We start from the raw sequence: 23,334 nt of genomic DNA, 5'->3' as shown, positions 1-23,334 counted from the left end.
CAATTCTGGTAGAGGGGTTTCTGTATTTCCTGCATGAACTGATTGTGCTTTGCTAGCTAACCTTTTTCATTCTCTTCTTTCTCTCCCTTTCTTTCTTTTTCTCTCGGACTCTCTCTGCCTTCTTCCTCTACACCACCTGATCCCACTTTGATCTCATCGCGCTGCCAGGAACCGAAATCGATTTGGAGAGAGAACTTGAGGCAGAGCAAGTGACAGAGTGAAAGATGGGAGCTCACACTGTGCAGACCCCCAGGAATGGATCACCCATAGAGCCTCCAGGGTCCCAGAGCGCCCCCACCCAGCCCCAGTCCACAAACATGCCACTCCCTGTTTCGGTGTGGATTATAACGGATGCTAAACAAGGCAACACCGTCTCAAGCAAAAGAGCATGATGTGTACATGAGAACAGATTCTTTATGTGAGGGTCAAACATTAGTCTGGAAATTAATGAAAATTCAATGGGGGACTTTTTTGGGTTGTTTTTTGTTTTTTTTTTACTGCTTTGAAGTGGACTCTACTTCTCAAAGGACACATGCCCTTTGGTCCTAAGGACACTTGTGATTAAATATACAATCATGTGATTATTTTGGCTCACCAGGGTAGAGTGGACCCTGTTTTCTCATCCACTCAACACTTGAAGTTTTAATAGACTAGAATTCTTGTGGCTTTATGACTTTTATGGCTACTATTTGTTCTACTTCCTAATAACCACACGTAGATGAAATTAATAATAACTCAGATAACAGGATTTTTAAGACTCTGGCCATCTTCTCCTGTTCACACCTAACACAGGGAATGAAATTTTGTTATGAAAGGCTATTTCCTCTAGGGTTTACACATATCTCATTTCTTAAAGTTTACAGGTTATTTTTTCTTTTAAATCACACTTGATAGCAGTAGTTCTCAACTTTGCTGCCAAAGAACATCATTAAGTTACAAATAGCAATAAAGAAAGGGCCCCGGGAGCAGTGGCCAGCACTCTGGGAACCTCCCCTCCTCCAGCCTGAACCGTATCAGGATGTACATTCTAGAAAATGGAAAAAAAAAATACCATCAAGTTTCCAGCTTATAGCTGGCTCTCCAGTGGGTTTAAGGAAACTGTAAGTCACAGTGGAGATTGTTCATCTTTCTTTTGTGTAGCTGTTGGTGGACTTGAACTGCCGGAGAAGTGCTGAGTTTGGATTAGCAGCACAACTCTGTAAGAACTATGACCTGAGAGCACCTTCACATACTAGAAAAGCCCATATTAAATTACAGCTGACAAGTCTGATTTAGTGAGTAAGATCCTGCTTGCAAGATGAACACTGCAAAACTAGATAAATAAAGATATCAAAAGGGACAGTCTGCAAGAGCAGTAACTGAGGTCTCTTGGGCTCTTGAGCCCGAGTTGTCACTAAGCATGGAGATGGACCAGTTACTCCTTACCATCAAGTCAGAACAGACTCACTACTGACCTTCAAATGGGTTTTCAATGCCTCTGAATCACATGGGGAAAGACTACCTGTCTTTCTCCCCAGGAGCAGCTTATGGATTTGAACTGCCAGACTTTGAATTGGCAATTCAACTCCTTGCCCACTAGCTACCAGGGCTCCTTACTAAAGAAAAACATCCATCAGATGACATTTTTAACCCTGCAGAGCAGACCAGCCAGCAGGAAAGGGGTCCATAAATTAGAACAGAAGATCTGGCTATACATAAATAACTGTAAAGCTGTGTAAGAAGCTTGCTGCCTGAGAAGGAGGCATGAAGGACACTGGGGGTAATGTGAAAAAGTAGCCCTCTCCAGTCAAAGGACTAGAACAGGCTTTTGAGATGTAATATTTGACCAGGCACCCAGGCTTGAGCATGGACAAACAGGTGACCTTGGCAGCAAACATTGCAAAAGTCAAGACCTGGAAGCAGGAAGGCAACAGGCAAGTATATACAACAGTACGTCAGGTGATACTGGATCCCAAGTGCACCAACAAAAAGGGTGGAAATGAGACTGAGACAAGGACTAGAGTCAAATCCCTGGGCCCAGAGCCTGAGTGCTGAGTGGGGCATTTGTGCACCTTTCTCTAAGAAGGTCTGAACTGTGGCAAGGCACTGCTCAGCTTCATAAAAGTGTGTCTGCAGGAAAGTAGACAGCAACAAAGACGACAGTGAGGAAGGAGTGTAAGATGGCACATCCCTTCCCAGAATCTATGAGAAAGGAAAATCGTGGAACTGAGAAAGGAAAGGACATTTTGATTGCAGAGTGTGAAAGTGACCACAAGAAACCCTGAAGAGAAGGATGACACTCTTCTGGAAGCAAAGAAGGTTAACTGAGGAGACAGGATCTTGACGTGGGATTTTTTTATTTATTTTTTTTTAATGGGCCAGGCAGAGCTGCTTAAGGCTTGTTATAAACAGAAATTGTCTCCCAATCTCATAGTCTTGGCTGTTTGCAGGCCGCTGTGGCTCTGGAAAGAAAATCCAATCTTTCCTCCCTCAATATCACTTTTCCACTATTTCTCAGCTCTGAACATCCCCCAGATGGCCAAGAGAACAAACAGATATGTCTTGAAGAGGGTACAGCCAGAGTGCTCTTTGGAGACAAGAATGATGAGCCTTCACCTCACATACTTTGAGCATGTTGCTAGCAGTGCTATTCCTTGGAGAAGGACATGATGTTGGGAAGGGTAGAGGTTCAGTGAAGGAGAGGAAGACCCTCAGCCAGGTGGATTGACACAATGACTGCAGCAATGGACTCTTAAGTATCAGGAAGTGTGAGGATGGCGCAGGATAGGACAGGGTTTAGGTCTTTTGTTCATAGGGCTGCTATGAGTCATACTCAACAACACCTAACAACAACAACATCTTCCCTGCAACCAAAGAGTTGGCAGCTCTAATTTACCTAAAGACCTCAGAAGAAAGACCTGGCAATCTACTTCCGAAATGTCAGAGTCCTTGAAAGCTGAATGGAGCACAGTTCTATTCAGAAACACACATATTTGCCATGGCTCTGAATCAACTTGATGACAACTGGTTTTTTTGTTTGATTTGGTTTTATTCAGTTCTTATCTGGTTGCAGGATGAGCTTCTGAGTGGGCACAGTTACTTTTCTAGAGTGAGTGGAAAGTAGGCCTTCTACCCAGAAGACAAGAGTCTAGAACAGGCAGCCAAGGCCCTAAACGTCTAGTGCTAGGGTTGTAACAAGCTCTCAATTCGCTGACTATCCATTTCTAAGACCAACTCTGGGATTTCTCCCCTAGGGATTGGGTCATATTGTTTTGAGGTTACTTTAGGCAAAAGAGCTGCTGGACCTAAGTGAAGGAAAACAGGAGACAGTCTGCCGAAGCCGAAGCCAAACCCTATCTAGGTGCCAATCAGCAGCATTTCCCAAAAGAGGAAGGGAAAAGTGTTGTGAATGCCAGCAAGAGAAAATAAACTTGAAACTGTTCGGAGTTTTAAATAATAACTATTCCTGCTTCCTGTTATTCTGGTATTGACTCTAACACTCTCAGCTTTCAGAGTATAGGTGTGTTTGGGGAGACCGACACAGGACCAGGCCGGGTATCATTCTGCTGTGGGGTCCCTATCAATCAGAATTGATTCGATGACACCTAACAGCAACAACTACATTTGAATGACCAAAATGAATATTTCCTGAACATTTCCTGTTCCGAAGAAATTGTGGTCAGGACAAAATAGTAACTGATCTATTTTAAAACTTCTGTCTTCCTGTGGATCGATTCCCATTCTTCATCCATCTCCTCTATCCTGAAGGTGCTACATTTACATTTACATACTTTACATTAGGCAGATTCTCTCCCATTGCCCCGTTAACCTGGCTTCTAAAATAACAATGAATAGCATTCCAAGTGGAAGCTGCCCCCTCTCCAATTCCCAAGATCAGCAGGTTACATTCATCAGAAGAAAGAATTCTAGAAATTCTATCCCTCTGAAATGATCAGGTTAAAAGCTAATGTCCTCCGCTAGCCAGCTAATACTGTGTATGCAAAACAAAACAAAAACCCAAACGCCTTGCTGTCCAGTGGCTTCTGACTTGGAGATTCTGTAAGACAGAGTTGAATTATCCATAGGTTTTCCAAGGCCATCGTGTTTACAGAAGTGGATTGCCTGATCTTTCCCCTTGAAGTAACTAGTAGGTGGAACCACTAATCTCTCAGTTAAAAGCTGAGGTCTTAACCACTTAACCACTTAATCATCAAGCAAGACTCCTTAATATCAGTTATAGGGAGCTCAGGTGGTACCGTCTCTAGGGAGTGATGCAGTTAATACAAAGACAGTGCCTCTCTGCTGGTTTGAATTCATTAACCATTCTGAGGGAGAAAGATGGGCAACCTCTCTCAGCAGGATCATACCCCCAAACCTGCCAGTTACTAGTCAATTCCAACTACACAGCAGTAAGTGAATGTTAATATCTAGTATTGTTGTTATTTACTGTCTGGTTGGAAATGACCCAAAGCTGACGCTCCAGTGAGTTTTCAGAGGCAGTTAATCACATAAGAGGAGATTGTCCATCCATCTCTCAAAGAGTGGCTGGTGGCCTCGAACTGCGTGCCTTTGGGATTGCAGCATAACTTCTTGCCACTAAGCTGCCACTCCCTAATATTTAGTGTGGGCCTTTTTAACAAAGTCATAGTAAAAGAATCATAAAGAAATCTCAGAATTATATGAGCTATAGGCCATTTAACTGAAAAATAGGTCCTTAGTAACTCTCGGTTGAGCTCTGGTGGCCTACTGGCAAGAAGCTGTGCTGCAATCCCGAAAGTATGCAGTTCAAGGCCACCAGCTGCTCTGTAGGAGAAAGATAGGCAATCTCCTCCTGTGCCTCTGAAAATGCCTCTGAAAACCTGCCAGAGGGTCAGCTATGAGTCGGTTCCGACTCTACCATACACAGCAACAACTGTCAGTTTAGTTAAAGGGCACTAAGACAAATAGGAAGCCTGGATTCTTATTCTTAGTCTGATGTTCACTTGCTGTGTGGCCTGAGGCCAGTAAGTCTCCTCTCTTGATACATCTGTGAAATAAACAGGCTGTCCTGGGTTGTCTGCATTTATGTTCTTTCCAACTGTGAAATTCTGTGATCTCTTTATGATTTTTTTACATTAGCATACGTCATTGCATCTAAGATTATTGCTGTTCTTGTAATATGCCATCAAGTTGCTTATGACTCATAGAAACTCTATGTACAAGAGCTCTGATCCCTACTCTATCTTGAGCTAACCTCATTGTCTCTGACACACCTACCCCATTACCCCAGTCACTGAGTCAATTAGGGTTCCCTTAGAAATGAAGGAACACTGGTAAATGGGCTACTCAGCTTCTGACCTGAATAACATCTCCACAGTAGGGGACCAAACATGTAGCTTGGTAGGGACTGATGAGTTCCCCAAAGACCACCTCTGGGGAGCAGGCATTGTTGGTCTTGTCCCACACTGGGGTCCATGGCCAGCCCAGATATCTAGCCACTAACAAGTAGAGAAAATGAGCAAGTAGCCCACTCTCACCCTGCCTTTGCCTTCCGTGGCTAAGGGAGAGGCCTGTGGAGAGCCAAAGGGGCGGAGTTGTAGAATCATGCGGAAGCTAGTTTCTCTGTTTGTGTTTGTGCTTTCATGCCAAGCTCCAATGTGAACACATTAGCCACTCTTACTCAGCATGTGGTTGGGCCTGGAAAAATGGAAGATTCCTTGGTTCTTGTCAGCTGCAATTTATCTCATTGAACCATGGGCTTCATAGTTGGGCAGAAGAAGCTGAGAAGGTTGCACAAGAATGCTGGAAGTCCAGGAAAGGGGCCATGTGGGAGAGGGACTGAGTCTGCATAAATGTCAGCAGGCCTTCTACCCGTGCCTTGGAGTTGACATCAGGTCAGGTGAGTTTGCTACACGACTAAGACTAAGGGAGAGCCTAAAAGCCAGACCGTAGGTGTTGACACAGGTTGCACTGTGCACATCTGGGATTTTGTGCAGTGTGCAACCCATGCAGCCATGAGACAGACTCATCAGAAGAAGGTCCCAAGAGAAAGAGGGAAGAGTTAATCAAGGAGTCTCATTCCTCTTCACTCTCAGTTGCAGATTGCAGAGCCCCAGCAGAGCTGGAACATGGCCTCGTCACCTTCTCCACCAAGAACAACCTCACCACGTACAAATCTGAGGTTAGATACTCCTGCCAGCAGCCCTATTACAAGATGCTCCAGAATATCACAGGTGAGCCCTTCATACTAAACCGTTCTGGCCCCTCTTCATAGCCCCTAGCTGAGGCTGAAACCACTGTGAAAGGAATGAAACTAGGATCTTGTGTTACTGAGTCTGTCTGGAGGCCTAGAAACAGAGGCTCAAGATCCAAATCCAACTGTGTTTTGTTTGTTACTGTGATTGAAAACACTGATTCTACTTGTGTATCTAGATCTTGAAAAGACATTACACAGACACAACCAAGGGAAGAAGTGAGAGAAGTCTGCTATCTCACAAGATAACTGCCTGTTGCCTGAGGCTGAGCTAGGTCCCCAAGGAAAAGCCTAGTGTGGTGACTTGAGCAGGCCTCTGGCCCCATGTAGCATCTGACCACACCAGGCTCTTTAGCAGGCCTGGTGGAATACTCCCCTCACAGATCTGTTCTGGTCCTAGTGGAGGAAGTCACTGTCTCACTACACAAGATTAGCAACTGCCCGGACCCAGACTCTACCACAGCCACAGCTGCCACCGCCCAGGCCTCAACTATGCCACCTGGCACAGGATCCCTGGCTGCATGAGGGCTGGAGGCAAAGGGCCAGGAACAGTCAGTCTGTTGGCTTCTGTGGAGGCTTGGGAGGAATTGAGAGAAGAAACACTTGGAAGCTCAGGCTTCACCTCTCCCTGCCTCAAACTTCTACCTGCAAGTTAAACCTCAGCGTCTCACAGAAAGAAGCAACTTTCAGGGGTATGGAAGCTCTGTGTCTGTCACATTAGTGCTTATTTCTCTAGACCAGCAAGTCAACACTGGTCAAAAAAGCAGACACTGATAAGAGCACACAGTACTACTGGAAAATCCAAGTGAATTGATGAACATGAGAGTGGGTTGTGAAGGGAGTCTGTTAGGCAGACAAGGACAGAGAGGGCTTCTGCTACACAGAGACCAGGGTAACCAGGTGCTTCCAGGGCAGAGCAGTGTGGGCGAGAGATTGGCTGTTTTGCTTGCACAGTTTTGGACACCATGCTAAAGAGTTGTGTGTTTATTTCTGAGGACAATGGGGAGTCATTAGAAGTTTTAGCAGAAAACAGAGATTTCCACCTCAGAAAGACCCTGTCAGTTGCCATTGGCAGAGGACTGGCACAGAGAGATCATTCAGGATGTTGCAACAATCCACCCACAACAGAAAAATCATGACCCACATCGGCTTCTCCATGTGCAACAAATCAACCATTTTCTCCCTCTCTTTCCACATGTTTCCCCCCCCCCCCCACTCTTCCAGGCATATATACCTGTTCTGCCCAAGGCATCTGGATGAACAAAATCCTGGGGAGAGAACTGCCCACCTGCCTACCAGGTACTTCATCCTTCAAGTCCTATGCTTCAGGGTCTCCCATCTAAGGTTCTAGGGTCCCAGGATGCTCGGGGGGTGGAGTAAGACAGTGGGATGCTGCTTTGGTTGCTTAGTTTTAAGCAGTGTCTCCAGAAAGTCAAATATCGGAGCTCAGCCTATTTTATTAAGTCTATGCTTTGCATGTACAACTATTAAGTGCCAGGAAAATCAAGAAAGAGGGCATCCTGTCTTCAACCACACCCTACGCTGTTGGACAAAGAAATAGCATAAAACTAAGAGTAAGAATAGCAATTCGTTCAAGAAGCAATTTGTTAAAGTCTTTCTGATTGTGGCTTTTTCTCTGTAGCTCACTTAGTGGCCCCACTTGAAAATAAAAAGAGAATTTTGTGGTAACAGGAAGTGTCACTGTGGAAACACACTCAGAGATTTTTGTGGATATCTATGTTAGCGTTAAGAGTATAGATGGTTTGCATTGCAACCACAATGAATGTATATATTCACATCTACCCCTTAAGAAAAAGCGTCAAAATTCACACTATAGAGTTAAACCAGTGACCCACAAAAAAAATGTATTCCATATCTACAATAGAGTAATTTACACTTAGGAAAGTAAGAATAGCATTGATTGAAAGATGCAACCTTTAAGACAGCACTGAGAAACAGAGATAACCAAATGTCCTTCCTGATTCTGTCTGCGTATTTGCATGAACAGCAGGGGCACTGAAGTATGATTAAGCATTTGGTGACATTTGTATTTCACGGAATCATGAGTGTTGGGTAAACTGAGATACTGAGATGGTGTATTACTATAATGGTACATTTAGAAACTTTGGAAAATTCACTCAATGGACTTTCATTTAAAACATTTTCCTTTAGATTTGGCTTCTCAGTGCTCCAGTGCAATCGTTAGAGTCTCTCCTGACATCCATTTTGATTTTTTTTTTCTTTCTCCTCTGTTTTTGTAAACATTTTACTTTCTTCATGGATTATATCTTTGATATCATCCCACAACTCATCTGGTCTTCTATCATTGGTGTCCAATGCTTGAACCTATTCTTAAGATGATCATGAAAGTCAGATGGAATTTATTTAAGATCGTATCTTGGTTCCTGTGGACTTATTTGGATCAGGAGGCAGTTGTGTGGACAGAGCAGGGGAACACTGCATGGTATGGAATTGGAAAGGGAGTTCATCAGGGTTGTATTCTGTCTCCCTACCTGTTTAATCTATATGCTGAGCAAATTATCTGAGAAGTTAGACTCTATTAAGAGGAGTGTGGCATTAGGATTGGAAGGAGACTCATCACTAAACTGCATTATGCAGGTGACACAACCTTGCTTGCTGAAATTGAGGAGGGCTTGGAGCACTTGTTGCAGAAGATCAAGGAATACAGACTTTAGTATGGATTTCATCTCAATATCAAGAAAACAAAGATTCTTACCACTGGACCAATAGGCTGTGTTAAGATGGATGGAGAGGAGATTGAAAGTTTCAAGAGCTTCATCTTCCTTGGATCTACAATTAACACCCATGGTACGAGTAATCGGGAAATAAGGAGACATATTGCACTGAAAAATAATGGTTAAGGAACTTTCCAAATTATTTAGGAGTAGTAATGTCAGTTTGAGGACTAATGTGTACCTGATTCAGGCCATAGCCTTTCTGATTACTAGCTATGCAGCCAAGATCTGCACAATGAATACGGATGACAGCAAAAGAATTGATGCCTTTGAGCTGTGGTGTTGAAGAAAAGTACTGAACATCCCATGGATGGCCAAGAGAATGAACAGATATATCTTGGAGGGGTGTAGCCTGAGTGATCTTTGGACACCAGAATGATAAGGTTTCACCTCACATACTTTGGACATGTTGCTAGAAGGTGCTATTCCTTAGAGAAGGACATGATGTTGGGAAAGGTGGAGGGCTGGCAAAAGAGAAGAAGACTCTCAACAAGGTGGATAGACATGGTGACTGCTGCAATGGGCTCTTCTGTGTAAGGAAGTGTGAGGATGACACAGGATAGAACAGGGTTCAGATCTTTTGTTCATAGGGTCGCTATAAGTCATGCTCAACTCAACGGCACCTAACAAGAACAACAAGACTTTCATTTGTGAGATGGTTGTTGTTATTGTTGTTGTACATCAGTGAGTTGGAACCAACCCATAACTGACCCTCCAGCTGGTTTTCAGAAGCAGTTAATCACATGAGAGGAGATTGCCCATACTTCTCTCGCAGAGCTGCTGGTGGTCTTGAACTGCGTGCCTTTGAGATTGCAGTGCAGCTTCTTGCCACTAGGTGACCAGAGCTCTCTATTTGTGAGATTAGAGATTAAAATAAAAGGCTACAGAGTTGGAGACCATTCATTGTTAGGAATTGAAGACAGTTTCAGGATTTGGGATTAGGTTCTTGATCATCACAGGTGCTATGGCATCCCAGGAAGAAGACATTTAGGTGAGGAGTCCCTGAGTAGTGTGAAGGGTAAATGTGCTCAACTGCTAACCAAAAGGTTGGAGGACCCAGTCCATCCAGAGAAGCATCAGAATAATCAACCACTGAAAACCCTGTGGAGCATAGTTCCATTGTGACACCCTTGGAGCTGCCCCCAGTCAGGTTCAACACAAGGGCAACCGATACTTGCACATGACTGTCTAGGAGTAGAGGTTTGTGAAACAGAGTGAGTTCACATATGATGTTCTTATGTTTATTAAGGGACTCGCCAAGATAGAGCAGGGGAAGACCTTCTCACCTATGTTCTGTTGATCCTCCTCTTGTCCATCAGGCTTAACCAAGAGCATGCCTAAATTGTGGAGATGGTAAAGTCCAAGACAACATGGGAGATGAGGAATTATGGCCAAATGAAGAGCATGGTCTGACTAAAGATATTAATATTTCCATTTTGTTAAGATACTATGTTATTTTTATTGTTGTGTACCATCAAGTCACTATAGTGATCTTATGTACAACAGTTCTGAATCCTGCTCTATCCTGTGTCAACCTCATTGTCTCTGACACACCTATCCCCATTACCCTAAGTCACTGAGTCAATCCATCTCATTGAGTGTCTTTCTCTCCTGCACTGTCCCTTCACCCTTCCAAGCATGATGTCCTTCTCCAAGGACTGGTCCCTTCTTGCACATTGCCAAAGTATGTCTGATGAAGCTTCAGAATGAGAACATGAGAAAAAAAGCCCACAAAAACACAAAACAAACAAACAAAAACCCCAGCGACCAACCCCAAACAGCACAGTACTGGATTCCATTCTTGACCTCAAGGGGAAGACGCGCCAGGCTGGGGAGTAGAGATCTGAGTCCTCATTCTGCTGCTGCTACTTTAGCACTTCCACTTTTGTTAAGTAAGTTCACCTCTCGCGGGTCAAGATTCTATACTTTGTAAAAGAGTAACGAGGACAAGGGTCCCATAATATCACTTTTATTGGTCATCAGTATCAGTATCTTGGATACAATGGACCATGAAAGCTTTAACATCTCTGAGTTAGGCAGAACATTGCTATGCCACTGGGACAAGCCAGGGACTTCTAAATTCCCCATTTCTAATTATCGTCATTGAACCTGAATGTAAGCTAGGATGTAAAGAATCTTTGTCAATCTTTATTCAAAACAGAAAAAGCCATTTTATCTGGTTAATATTCAGGATGGAAAGAGCCACTATTCATCATGTCCATACTTCCAAGGAAGCTTCTAAGCAAGCTTATTTGGTTCCTATTTTATGGACATAAAACTTAGGGATCAGGGAAGTAGACTGATTTATCCCTAGGAAGTTAGCTGTAGAAGAAGAGAAACTCAAGACTTATGATAACAGCAAAAGCTGAACAATTTATTTCTTTTATTTTATTTATTTTATTACACATAAACACATTTTACCTTGGGAATTGTAGTTTAAAAAGTAAATAAGAAGACAATCTAAAAGATTATTCTACAACAAAACTCTCATTTTGCAGTAACTAAGTTATCATACCAACCATGGTGTCTAGGTCATATACCCTAATAGAGGTAGATTATCTTATAGAGAAACAACAATTTGAGTTGCTTACCTTGTGGAGGTGAGATTTAAATTGTTTATCTCTGCTTCCCTCTGACCAACTATTTTAAGATTTAAGAGATTAAAGGAAGTAGTTAACCATAACTATAGAGTCATTTCATGGACATAGTTTAGAGAGCTAACCTGAATAAATTACAAGAGGTATAAATTTCAAAGGAACAATCATTTTGTGTGCATAATTTTGATATGGATAGGTATTGTACATGTAATCAATTACTCACAGTTATAGAGCAAATATTTGTAATTTAACCAAGGTCAATCTTACATGCTTCAAAGTGATTGCTAAAATTTCAAGTGACCAATTGAATGAAAGATAACTGATTTCTGCTTATTTAATCAACTTATTTCAGATGTCATGAGAGTCATCTTTGGACTATGAATATTATTCAGGCCATACTCAATTCCAGGATATTTCAATTTTGTCCTAAGGGTCATCTTTTAGTACTACCTATATTCTAGAGGCTGAAATTGGCTTCAGCATGGACAAAATTTTAACATTTTAAAAACAATACCATATGCAGCATAGACTCTGTAAGAATGGCAGCAACTAATGATTGCACCATTTATATCAACTCTTCTAAAAGCTTGTTACATCACTTAACCACTTGAAATAACAAGAGTACATCAAAAGCTTGAGTCAAAAGAATTCATTCAAGAGTCAGAAGAAACAAGTTCCAGCTCGGACTTTGCCACTATTAATTTTGAGTATCATTTGCCTTCTACAAACCTGTTCATCTATCTGTAAAACATCTGTTCAACAAGGTCCATCTAGCTCTGACATGCTACATCTGGAGCGTGTTCCTAGCCCTCTGGTTAAACAAAGGTTCTATTTAACACTTTCTTTGTTATGACCATTGATTGGAGATATAGGCATTTTCCTCATCATATGAGAGAATCTTTCAGCACTAAAAAGTTGTCATTCAGAACCAGTCACACTTCTTCCTTGAGGTGTTGCCTTGTAGACTGTTGCTTGTAATAGAGAAGTTGGGTTAGCTCTTATCTCTGAAAGGTCAAGCCACAGAGATTTAACAAACACCAGCTCATATGTGTCATATGTCAGGGAGCCTCAGAATCACATAAGAGGGGCCTATAAGTGATCAGGAATACATCTGAAAGGTATTAAGTAGCTGAAAGTCTGACCTCCCAAAGTTGCCAAGAAAATGCAAATGTGTCTTGACTTTTAAAGGATTGATGAGAATATCCAAGGGCAAAGAGTGTAGCCTATTTGCAACCAGAAGAAGGCTCAGATTCACCCCTGGATTATCACCCAGATCTAAGCACTCTGCCTGCAAAGGGTCCGTATGAGTTTGTTCTCAGTCAGTGGGTGCCAGCACTGAAGATCCTCCACTCATGGGCCAGAGGCATCTGGCTGCAGAAGGCTGGTGGTGCATGTGCATGCTCAGGGTGCAACACAGTGGAATGAAGTTTGCTCAGAATTTCCTCTTCCCCCTGAAGGTATTGAAGGGCTCCTGGGTGCAATGATGGGTGGCCCAGAACAGGGTCCATGCATCATTGCTCATAGATTATGCCACCTTCCCTCAAACTTAAATACCCTGAGCCTTAATCCCATGGTGATCAAGAACTATTAACTTATAACATGAATCAGGCTAGAAAAAAATATTTAAAAACTTGATAGCCTATGACCATAACCTTTATATGCCATGAAGTAGCATGAGATTTATAAGACATTGATCTTAGGATCTGGTTAAGTTCTTCATACTCAATGTATTGGAGTCCCTGGGTGGTGCAGTTAGCATGGTTGGCTACTAACTGAAAGGTTGGTGGTTCAATTCCACCCAAAGTTACCTTAGTGAACTTGCTGAAAAATCAACCAGTAAAAACCCAATTGAGCAGTTCTACTCTGACATACATTAGGTTACCAGGACTTCACGGCATTTACTTGTTTTTATTCTGTTTTAACTCAACCTACTATCCATAACTTGAATGATAAAGGAAACAAGAAAAGAAAATGGAAGGAAGAAACAGTCACTTTACCAAAAAGAAATGGTCACCACTCAACTATTTTAGGAGGTAGCATATGATCAAGAACCAATAGTAGGAAAGGAAGAAGTTCAGGCTACACTGAAAGCATTGGCAAAAAATAGAGCCCCAGGAATTGATGGAATACCAGTTAGGTTCTTCAACAAATAGGTCTAGCTCTGGATGATCTCATTAAATTTTGCCAATAAATTTAGAAGATATCAGACAAGAAGAAATCAATGTATGTTCACCCCTACAAAAAAGGGAGAGGGAATCCAAAAGAGTGTGGAAATTATAGAAAAAAATATCAGTACTATCACATAGAAATGAAATCTTACAGAAGATTATCCAAAAGTAGCTGGAACAGCCAGATATTCAAGCTGGATTTAGAATAGGTTATGGAACAAGGGATATCATTGCAGATGTCAGATGGATCCTGACTGAAAGCAGATAATACTGTAAAGATGCTTACTTGTGTTTTACTGACTATGAAAAGGCATGCTGTGTGGACCATAACAAATAATGGCTAACATTGATAATAGAAATAACAGAATACTTAATTTTTGGTCATGAGAATCTTAGACCTAGACCAAAAAGCTATTATCCAAACAGAACATAGGAACAGCAGCACATGGTTTAAAATTAGGAGAGGTGTGCATCAGGGTTATATCTTTTCTCCTTATCTATTCAGCCTGTATGCTGAGCAAAAATTCAAGAAACTGGACTATGCAAAGAAGAATGTGGCATCAAGGATTAGAGGAAGGCTAACTGACAGCCTTCATTTAGCAGATGACACATCTTGCTTGCAGAAAGTAAAAAGGACTTGAAATACATGCTAAAGATCAAAGACTGCATAATTACACATATGATTCTATATGACTACATGTCAGCATCAAGAAAACAGAAATCCTCACCCCTGGACTACTAGGTAACTTGAAGATGAACTATGGCTGTCAAGTTGGATCCAAGTCATAGCTCACCTCCCAGTGGGTTTTCAGAGGATGTACTGATATTGGAGGAGAATGCCCGTCATTGTCCTGTAAAGTGGTGGATGGATCCAAACTACCACTGAGGCATCACTTTTGGATCAAGAGAACAACTCTGTATTGAGTAGGCAGTCCAGAGCTCCCTAACACCACAACAGATGGGTAGAAGACTGGAAGATGCCAACAACTTCATTTTACTTGGATCCATAGCAACACTCATGGCATCAATAGTCAAGAAATCAAAATGTAAAAAAAAATAAAAAGAGGTGGGGGTGGGCAGATGTGTTGCACTGGAAAATATACTATAAAAGATCTCTCCAAAGTGCTGAAAAAAAGGATATCAGTCAGAAGACAAAGTTGTCCCTTATCCAAATCATTTTAATTACTTCCTATGCACCTGAAAGTGGGGTAATGAAAAGGAAGACCAAAGAAGAATCAGTGCCTTTGAATTTTGGAGATGGAGAAGAGTACTGAATATATTACAGACGGCCAGAAGAACAAAAGAATCTGTTTCTGAGGCAGTGTAACCAGGGTTCTCCTTAGAGGCTAGGATGCTGAAACTTTATCTCTCATACTTTGGACATGTTATCAGGAGGGGCCGGTCCTTAGAAAAAGACTTCATGCTGGGGAAAGTAGAGTATCAGCAAAAGAGAGGACAGCCTTCAACCCAAAATGGAATGGCTCAGTGGCTATGACAGTGCAGAGACCATGAAAATGGTTCAGGATAGGGAAAGGTATGGACCTATTGTTCATGGTATTGCACTGGGTCTTAGTCAACTCCATGGCACCAGTAAGAAGAACAAGACTGGCTGTGTAATCTTAGACTAGTCACTTAAACTCCAGAGAGTTTTATTCACCTATAAAACAGACGCCAAGAAGAAATGAGGAAAGGTTCTCCTTTTCAAAGCTTAGGTATGAGGAAATACGAGTGTAGTGCTTTTTTTAACAGAGAAGGGAGTAGCCATTTAAATATTTTCAGAAAGTAGAATCAAGATCAGAGTTTTGTGGAAAAGTCATTTTCCATAAAGAAGAATTTTCTTTAAAAAAAAAAAAAGTCTGAGTTGTCACTCAATAGAACTACATGAATGTCAACAGAATTTATAATCTGGTGGATCCTTGGAGATCATCTTGACCAGCTGATTTATTTCACAGATCAAAATTTGAAGCCAAGAGTGAAAAAGTTACTTACTCAAACAGGAAATAGAAAACCCAGTTCAGACTGAAAAGCCAGGTCAAGGCTGCAAAAATCTTGGCTCCTCGTCCAGTGTTTATAATACAACCTGCTAGGTGAGCGGTAAGGTTATTTCTATCTCTTAATATCTGTAGTCTACTATTTCTAGAAATTTCCTGAGGGTATATAAAATAGACCACTTCTGAAATATGAGGTATCTTTGAGGCAAAAAAAAAAAAAAAAGAGGGGGAAACAACCACACCTAGAAGCAAGTTTAGCTGGAAATGACCCAGGACAAAACAATTATCTAGGTCAAATGATTCAAGGTGAAGATAATACAAGCTTGAAATGGATGAGTCAGGGGTACATACTTCAAAAATGAGTGCAGAGAGCTGTCCCAAGCAGGCACAGCCCAGACAGAGACATGTCCAATGGTGGCATAATCTACATTGGGTAAGACATGAATTTCACACAGGGGCTGTTTTCCTGTGGCTCACCTGACCAGGCTCTGTCTCTCCTTACAGCGTGCGGGCAGCCCTCCCGCTCCCTGCCTAACCTGGTCAAGAGGATCATCGGGGGCCGCACTGCTGAGCCTGGACTCTTCCCTTGGCAGACCCTCATAGTGGTGGAAGACACTTCCAGGGTGCCAAACGACAAGTGGTTTGGGAGCGGAGCCCTGCTCTCTGAGTCCTGGATCCTCACAGCAGCCCATGTGCTGCGTTCGCAGCGCAGGGACAACATTGTGATCCCGGTCTCCAAGGAGCACATCACTGTCTACTTGGGCCTGCACGACGTTCGGGACAAGTCAGGGGCTGTCAATAAATCAGCCGCCCGCGTAGTGCTCCATCCAGACTTCAACATCCAGAGCTACAACCACGACATAGCTCTGGTGCAGCTGCAGGAGCCTGTGCCCTTGGGGCCCCACATCATGCCCATCTGTCTGCCAAGGCCTGAGTCTCAGGGCCCGGCACCCTACATGCTGGGTCTGGTGGCCGGCTGGGGAATTTCCAACCCTAATGTGACAGTGGATGAGATCATCAGCAGTGGCACTCGGACTTTGTCAGATATCCTGCAGTACGTCAAGCTACCTGTGGTACCACATGCCGAATGCAAAACCAGCTACGAGTCCCGCTCAGGCAACTACAGCGTCACAGAGAATATGTTCTGTGCCGGTTACTACGAAGGTGGCAAAGACACATGCCTTGGGGATAGTGGGGGAGCCTTCATCGTCTTTGATGACTTAACCCAGCGCTGGGTGGCCCAAGGCCTGGTGTCCTGGGGAGGACCTGAAGAATGTGGCAGCAAGCAGGTCTATGGCGTCTACACCAAGGTCTCTAACTATGTGGACTGGCTGTGGGAGGAGATGGGCTCCCCGCAGGGTCTTGGGAAGATCCAGGTGGAGCGGTGAACTCAATTCTGTCCACAAGGGCCACCCAGCCAGCCTCAGCACCAAGTGAGGCTGCACCACACACTCCCAGCACGCTCCATTGTTACTCACAGACCAAAAGGAATGACCTCCATTCCCAAACTGGCCCCAAGGGCCTTCTATACTCCTAAGACAGTTCCCAGGGGTCCTGAGAGGCATCACTGTGGTACAACAGGAAGGTCCTGGCAAGAGAAAGGCTTGAGTGTGACTGTAGGAAAGTCCTTCCCCTCTCTGGGCCTCACTCTCCCCAGCAACACAACGAAAAAACTGGACCAGCTGACCTCTCAACCAGTTCCAGCACTCCTTCCCAGCTATGCCTGACCCCACAGGCATTTACTCACTTGTAACCTCTTATCAAACCCACTAGTCCCACTATTGATGTAACTGACATTTGGACTTGATTATCAGAAAATGTGTCTTCATGCTGAGTGAAACTCGATGTCCCTATATGTCCTAGCTCTGCTTTCTGGGCCTGTGTCAAATCTAGTCCTTCTCCTGGGGAAAAACTTATCAAATATTGAGAGACAAGGAGTCTCCATTGCCCTTACATGTTCATTCTTCTGATGTCTCACGTAAAGTCTTCTTGTAGTCCAAGCCGTTGCTCTTGTGTATTCCATGAAAGACCATGAGGTCTAGGAATATAAATGGGAGGCTCCCCACACCTCATAAATCCCTGCTGTCAATTCAGAACCCATCACGTTGGCCCAGATCGCATTCTCAAATACCAGGCCACAATCTTGGGAGGCCCCACCCGCTGCTTCAGACAAGCGTGAAGCAATCTTCTGGCTTTAAAAAGTGTTCTCTGAAAGGGTGGTCTAAATCTCGCACCAAATGGATAATTCAATCAGACTGTAAATGGAGGAGGCCCACACTAGGCCCCACCGTACTTCTTTCTAGGCAGGGACATTGAACAAAGAGTGGGTTGAGGACATTGGAAGTAACCAGAATCCTGACAGACTCCTCAACCACTCTGCGGCTCAGCTGTGAGGTCTGCATAATCTACCCAGCATGGACGTGCAGAGGGATCTGCTCCTCCAGTTTCCCAGAAGCCTAAGGTCAAGAGAAACAGAACTACAACCTTGAAAGGCAGGGAAGAGAGACAAAAGGCCAACAGCCCAGGGCTGTAGCCCCAGCTCTGCCCCTGTTGGCTGGTGAACTTTGACTTTACCTCTCTGGTCTTCTGTTTTACACCCCCATTCATAAAAAGAAAGCTTTTAATCACCCCCCAGTATTCTTCCAGATCCACTGTGTTTTACAATGTCTCCCTAGGAACCTCTCCTGGGCCCTCACAGGACTGACTCCTTCCTGGAACTATTCCCTGAGGATTCGGTATCAGAGAGAGATCTCTGTCAGAGATGTCCTTAGGAGGGGTGCCAAGGGAACAAAGAAGATATGTCCACTATACCAATCTGTTCATCAACATACACTCCTATGTCGCTGGTTGGCACATGTAAAGGTTGCTATATTTTGTATACTTTATATCACTTCTTCATGGCTCTGTGAGGTGCTTCTGCACTCTGTTACTCCTATCAGGGTCTAAAGTAGACAAAAACTCTCTGTGGATTACCAATAAACTTCATTTGAAGCCATTGTTGTTCAGTTGTGTCTCTTAGAGGGAAACAGCCAAAATCTCCCCGTGACAGGAAATGTTCAACTTTTGGCAATTGGAGTACATCCAAGAAAGAGTGATGTGTAAATGAGTTTTAATAATTAGAGTATTTATTTGAGCACCTTCATTTAAATGCCTGCCATTTCAATGTGTGACTTTGAGGAGTTCAGACTAGTATGCATGACCAGGTTGTGTTCATATAAGTGTTGTTCTGTGCCTCTGAGTTGGAAGCAACCCATATCTGACCCTCCAGCAGGTTTTAGAGGCAGTTAATCACACAGGAGGAACTTGCTCATCCTTCTTCCACGGAACAGCTGGTAGACCCAGGGCCTTTGGAATTGCACTGCAGCTCCTTGCCACTAGGCCACCAGAGCTCCCTTGTAAGCATTACACAAGCCAAACAAGTCTTACATGTCATGATATGAGTAGAGATTTCAATATTATGATAATTTAAAGGAGGGAGATATTTCATATGTTAAAATGGGTAGGAATAGCTTTGAAGACCCATTTTAGAAGATATGACAGATAAGAGAGAAGGTGTAGTGAATAAAGATATAAAAGCAAGAAAGCATACTGTTAGTCAAGTGGTTGAATAAGAACAATGGAGGTAAGGGAGAATCAGAGTCAAAGAAGCCAAAGCATATTTGGACTCTATTTACTTTAGTGATTTTTTTTTTTATGTTGGAATCCATCCAAATCACCTATACCTCATCCATTGGAAATTCTGAACTGGTAAAACCGAGGATGGGTTGTTATTGTTATCAAATGCCCTTGAGTTGATTCTTACTCACAGGTCCTATGGATCACGGACTAAAACACATCCTGATCTCATGCCCTCCTCACATTCTTTCCTGTGTTTGAGCTTCAGCTACTGTGTCAATCCATCTTGACGAGGGTTTTTGTCTTTTTCATTGACCCTTTGCTTTACCAAGTGTGATGTCCTTCTCCATGAACTGGACCCCCCTGTTAACATATCCAAAGTATTTGAAACATTATCTTACAACCCTTGCTTCAAAGGAGCATTCTTGTTGTATGTCTTCCAAGAGAAATATGTTTATTCTTCTGGTAGTGAATGTTATAGTCAATATTTTAGTCAGCACCATGATTCAAATGCCTTCAGTGCATGATTCAATTTTTTCATGGTCTTCTGTATTCATAAGTCAGCTTTCACATGCTTCTGCCAGGATTGAAAATATCCCCTATACTAAAGGTTGTAGTATGATCTTCTTCAGTGAAATGCTTCAGGTTATCTTCATTTTCAGCAAGCAAGGTTGTGTCATTTTCACATCACAGATTGTGAACGAGTCTTCCTCCAATCGCGCTGCCATATTCTTAACCATATAGACCAACTTGTTGGATGATTTGATCAGCATACAAATTGAAAATGTGTATAGTCATTAAAACATGTAGTCTTCTGGTATTTACTGCCAGGATTCATCTGACATCAAGGGATGATGGCCTTCATTCCACAACCTCTTCTGAATCTGACTTGAATTTCTGGAAGTTGCCCTGTTGATGTATTTATTTCTGCAAATATTCTTAAATTGTTGCCAGCAAGATTTTACTTGAATGAGATACTGATGACATTGTTCAAAAATTTCCATATCTTGTTAAATCATATCTTTTCTTTGAAATGGCCAAAAACATGGATCTCTTCCAGTCGGTTGTGTAGTCTTCCAAAGTTCTTGTCATAGGTGAACGAGGGCTTCTAGTGTTGCATTTATTTGTCAAAATACCTTAATTTGTATGTTTAAGAGCAAGTTTCATGTCTCTTCTGACATATGTATGTCCTTTTGGTGATGTCCTTGAAGTTGCCCCACAGTTCATCTGGCCTTTGATCATTAGTGTTACCACATACGTGAGTTATTCAGTGATGCCAATATATAATCTACTATTTACATCATTTTTGTTATTTAAAAAGATATTTACAGTTAGTCTTTAGCATTTATGCCTATCACTACCATTTATGTTCACAAGAAAAAGAAGTCATTGGACTTGCCAAATTACTTGCTGTAAATTATTTGGTGTCATTTCTATCTCTAAGGCCTTGCTTTCTAATTACTAATCCTTCTTCTTTGTTTACAATTTTTTTTTCTCATTACAAACACCAATTAATGCATCTCGATTGCATGTTAGAGCAACCTCATATTGCAGAAGCTAGTAAAACTCTCCAATTTCCTCACCTTTGGTACTTATGGTTGGTGCTCTACTTTGAAAGATAGTTGTAGCAACTGGTCTTCCTGGTAGGTGTTAAGCATTATCGTATCACTGACATTGTTCGACTTCAGGATATCTGTTGTTATTAAGTGCCATACAATTAACCATAACTCATAGCAACTCTCTGAACACCAGATCTGAACCTTGCCCTTCACCTCCTTGCCTCTAAAGAGTGCCCTGGTTGCACTTCTTCCAAAACACATTTGTTTGTTCTTTTGGCATTCTTAGGCTATTCAGTACTATTTGCAAGCATCACAGTTCAAAGGCATATTGGAGAGTTCATATTATAACTTTTTTTTTTTTACAATGGAAGTAAATCTGTCATTCCTAGCATACTGTTAGTGGTGTGTACCATAGAGTCAGAACAGACCTAAAAGCTGACCTTGAGGTGGGTTTTCAGAAGCAGTGAATCACACAGGAGGAGATGGTCCATCTTTTTTCTCATAGGGCAGCTGGTGGCCTTGGACCCTGTACCTTGGGGATTGAAGCAGAAGTACTAGACCATGTGATTGTCTGCTTCAAAATAGCAAATGCCAGTCAATTTCAGCAATGCCTAAAATGTCAATCTTTCTGTGTTCCATATCATTTTTGACAACTTCCTGTTTTCCTAAATTTGTAGTTCGTATTGCCATGTTCTGATTGTTAATGACCTTCTACAACTGTTTCTTTACATTTTAAGTCATGCCACATTAACATACAAAGGTCATGAAAGCTTTACCCCATTCAGGCACTATTAAAGTCAACTATACTTTTAGAAGGAAGCTCTACCTCAGTTGTAGTTTGAGTGACTTCTACTCCGGATGACACAGCTGGTGGTACCGTTGCAGCATCCCAGGAACACTCAGGCCACTACAGTGGCCTGACTACAGACAGACAAGTGGTGGAAGATGGGGGACAGTTATGTGTAAAGTAGAAGGAGAAGAAACTGACATTGGGAGATCTTTGGGAAGCTATTGTGAAAGTTCCATTGTTATTGTTGTTACATACCAACATTCTTGACATACACTTTTCCTAAATTTAAATGGTGTAGTAGCCACTTGTTCTGGCTGAACGGCTCCTTCTTAGTCTATGTACAAGTTCTACAAGATAACAATGTTCTGGAATTTCCATTCTTCACGTTATCCATTGTTTCTTGTGGTATCAAAGATCCCTTCTTTTGGCTCAATTTCATCCACTTTTACCTCTGTTATGGTTAAGTCAACAATAGCTCATAACAACCCTCATCCTATATCATCCTTGTTATCTCTATAGTGCACATTGTTACAGTCACTGTGCCAATTTATCTTGTTGAAAGGTCTTCCTCTCTTTCTCTAATCTTCCACTTTTCCCAGTATAGTATATTTTTCCAAGAAATGGTCTCTCTTGCTAACATGCTCAAAGTATGTGACTCGATATTTCACTATCCTTGCCCCTAAAGAGTACCCTCATTGCATGTCCTCCAAGACAAACTTGATAGTTATTCTGGCAGTCTGTGGGATATTCAATACTTTTTACCAACACAATGATTCAAGAGCATTGATCCTTCTTCTGTCATCCTCATTCACTCTCCAGCTTTCAGGTTCATAGGAAGCTATTGAAAAATCATGACTTTGTCATGGCTCTTTAGCACTTTGAAGAGATCCTTATTTTAGAATGCAGTAAGTCTTTTTTTTAATTTAATTTTGGTATTAATTTCAATGAAAATTTACAGAGACTTTGGATTTCCATTCATTCATTTTTGCACTTTTATCCCCTCCCCAACCCTCCTCCCTCCCCAGTACATTCTCCTCTTGGAAAAGTAAAAGATAATTCTTTCATTGTTTTACAGTCCCTCCCCCCAGGTCCACTCCACTATCACTCCACTTCATTCTGGACTCCCGTCATGACAAAAATACCTAATCACTTGTCCCTTTTAAACAGTTTTCTCCCTCATCTGTTTCAATGCAGTATACATTATTTATCTCATCTTTCTCAGTCTCCCCCCCAATCCCAAGGTCAGTCCTGTTTTACAACAGTGGCACCATGCAGTATTTGTCCTTTTGTGACTGATTAGTAACTGAAAGTTTTGCTTTGTTTTTAAAATTTTATTTTATTAATTTAAATGAACATTTACAGAGATTTGGGATTTTTATTCATTCATTGTTGCACTTTTTTTCTTTACCCCCCACCCCCAATTCACTTTTCTATTTGAAAAGCAAAAAATAAACTTCTTTGTTGGTATACAATTCCCCCTGACCCTGACCCCAACACCCCCCCCCCACCCCAATGCACTCCGCTATGCGACCTTAACTCTGGATTCCTGTGATAATCATAATATGCTATCATATATCACTTTTAAACTGTTCTCTCCCTCATCTGTTTCAATGCAGTATACATAATCTATCTAGTTTTTCTCAGTCT

General features: G+C 42.2%; 1 protein-coding gene across 1 annotated transcript in view; it reads left to right on the top strand.

Moving 5' to 3' along the window:
- MASP1 (mannan-binding lectin serine peptidase 1 (C4/C2 activating component of Ra-reactive factor)) overlaps positions 1-23,334 on the top strand; it is a 123,665-nt gene that overhangs the window by 70,104 nt on the left and 30,227 nt on the right. The window contains exons 9-10 of the mRNA XM_006884111.1: positions 6,054-6,191; positions 7,436-7,510. Of these exons, the coding sequence (XP_006884173.1) occupies positions 6,054-6,191; positions 7,436-7,510 (213 nt within the window). The remainder of the gene's footprint in view (positions 1-6,053; positions 6,192-7,435; positions 7,511-23,334) is intronic.

The sequence above is a fragment of the Elephantulus edwardii genome, unplaced genomic scaffold (assembly GCF_000299155.1).
Source record: "Elephantulus edwardii isolate Elephantulus edwardi_28Jun2011 unplaced genomic scaffold, EleEdw1.0 scaffold00031, whole genome shotgun sequence".
Classification (NCBI taxonomy): Eukaryota; Metazoa; Chordata; class Mammalia; order Macroscelidea; family Macroscelididae; genus Elephantulus; species Elephantulus edwardii.
This window is presented reverse-complemented; position numbering and strand designations above follow the sequence as displayed.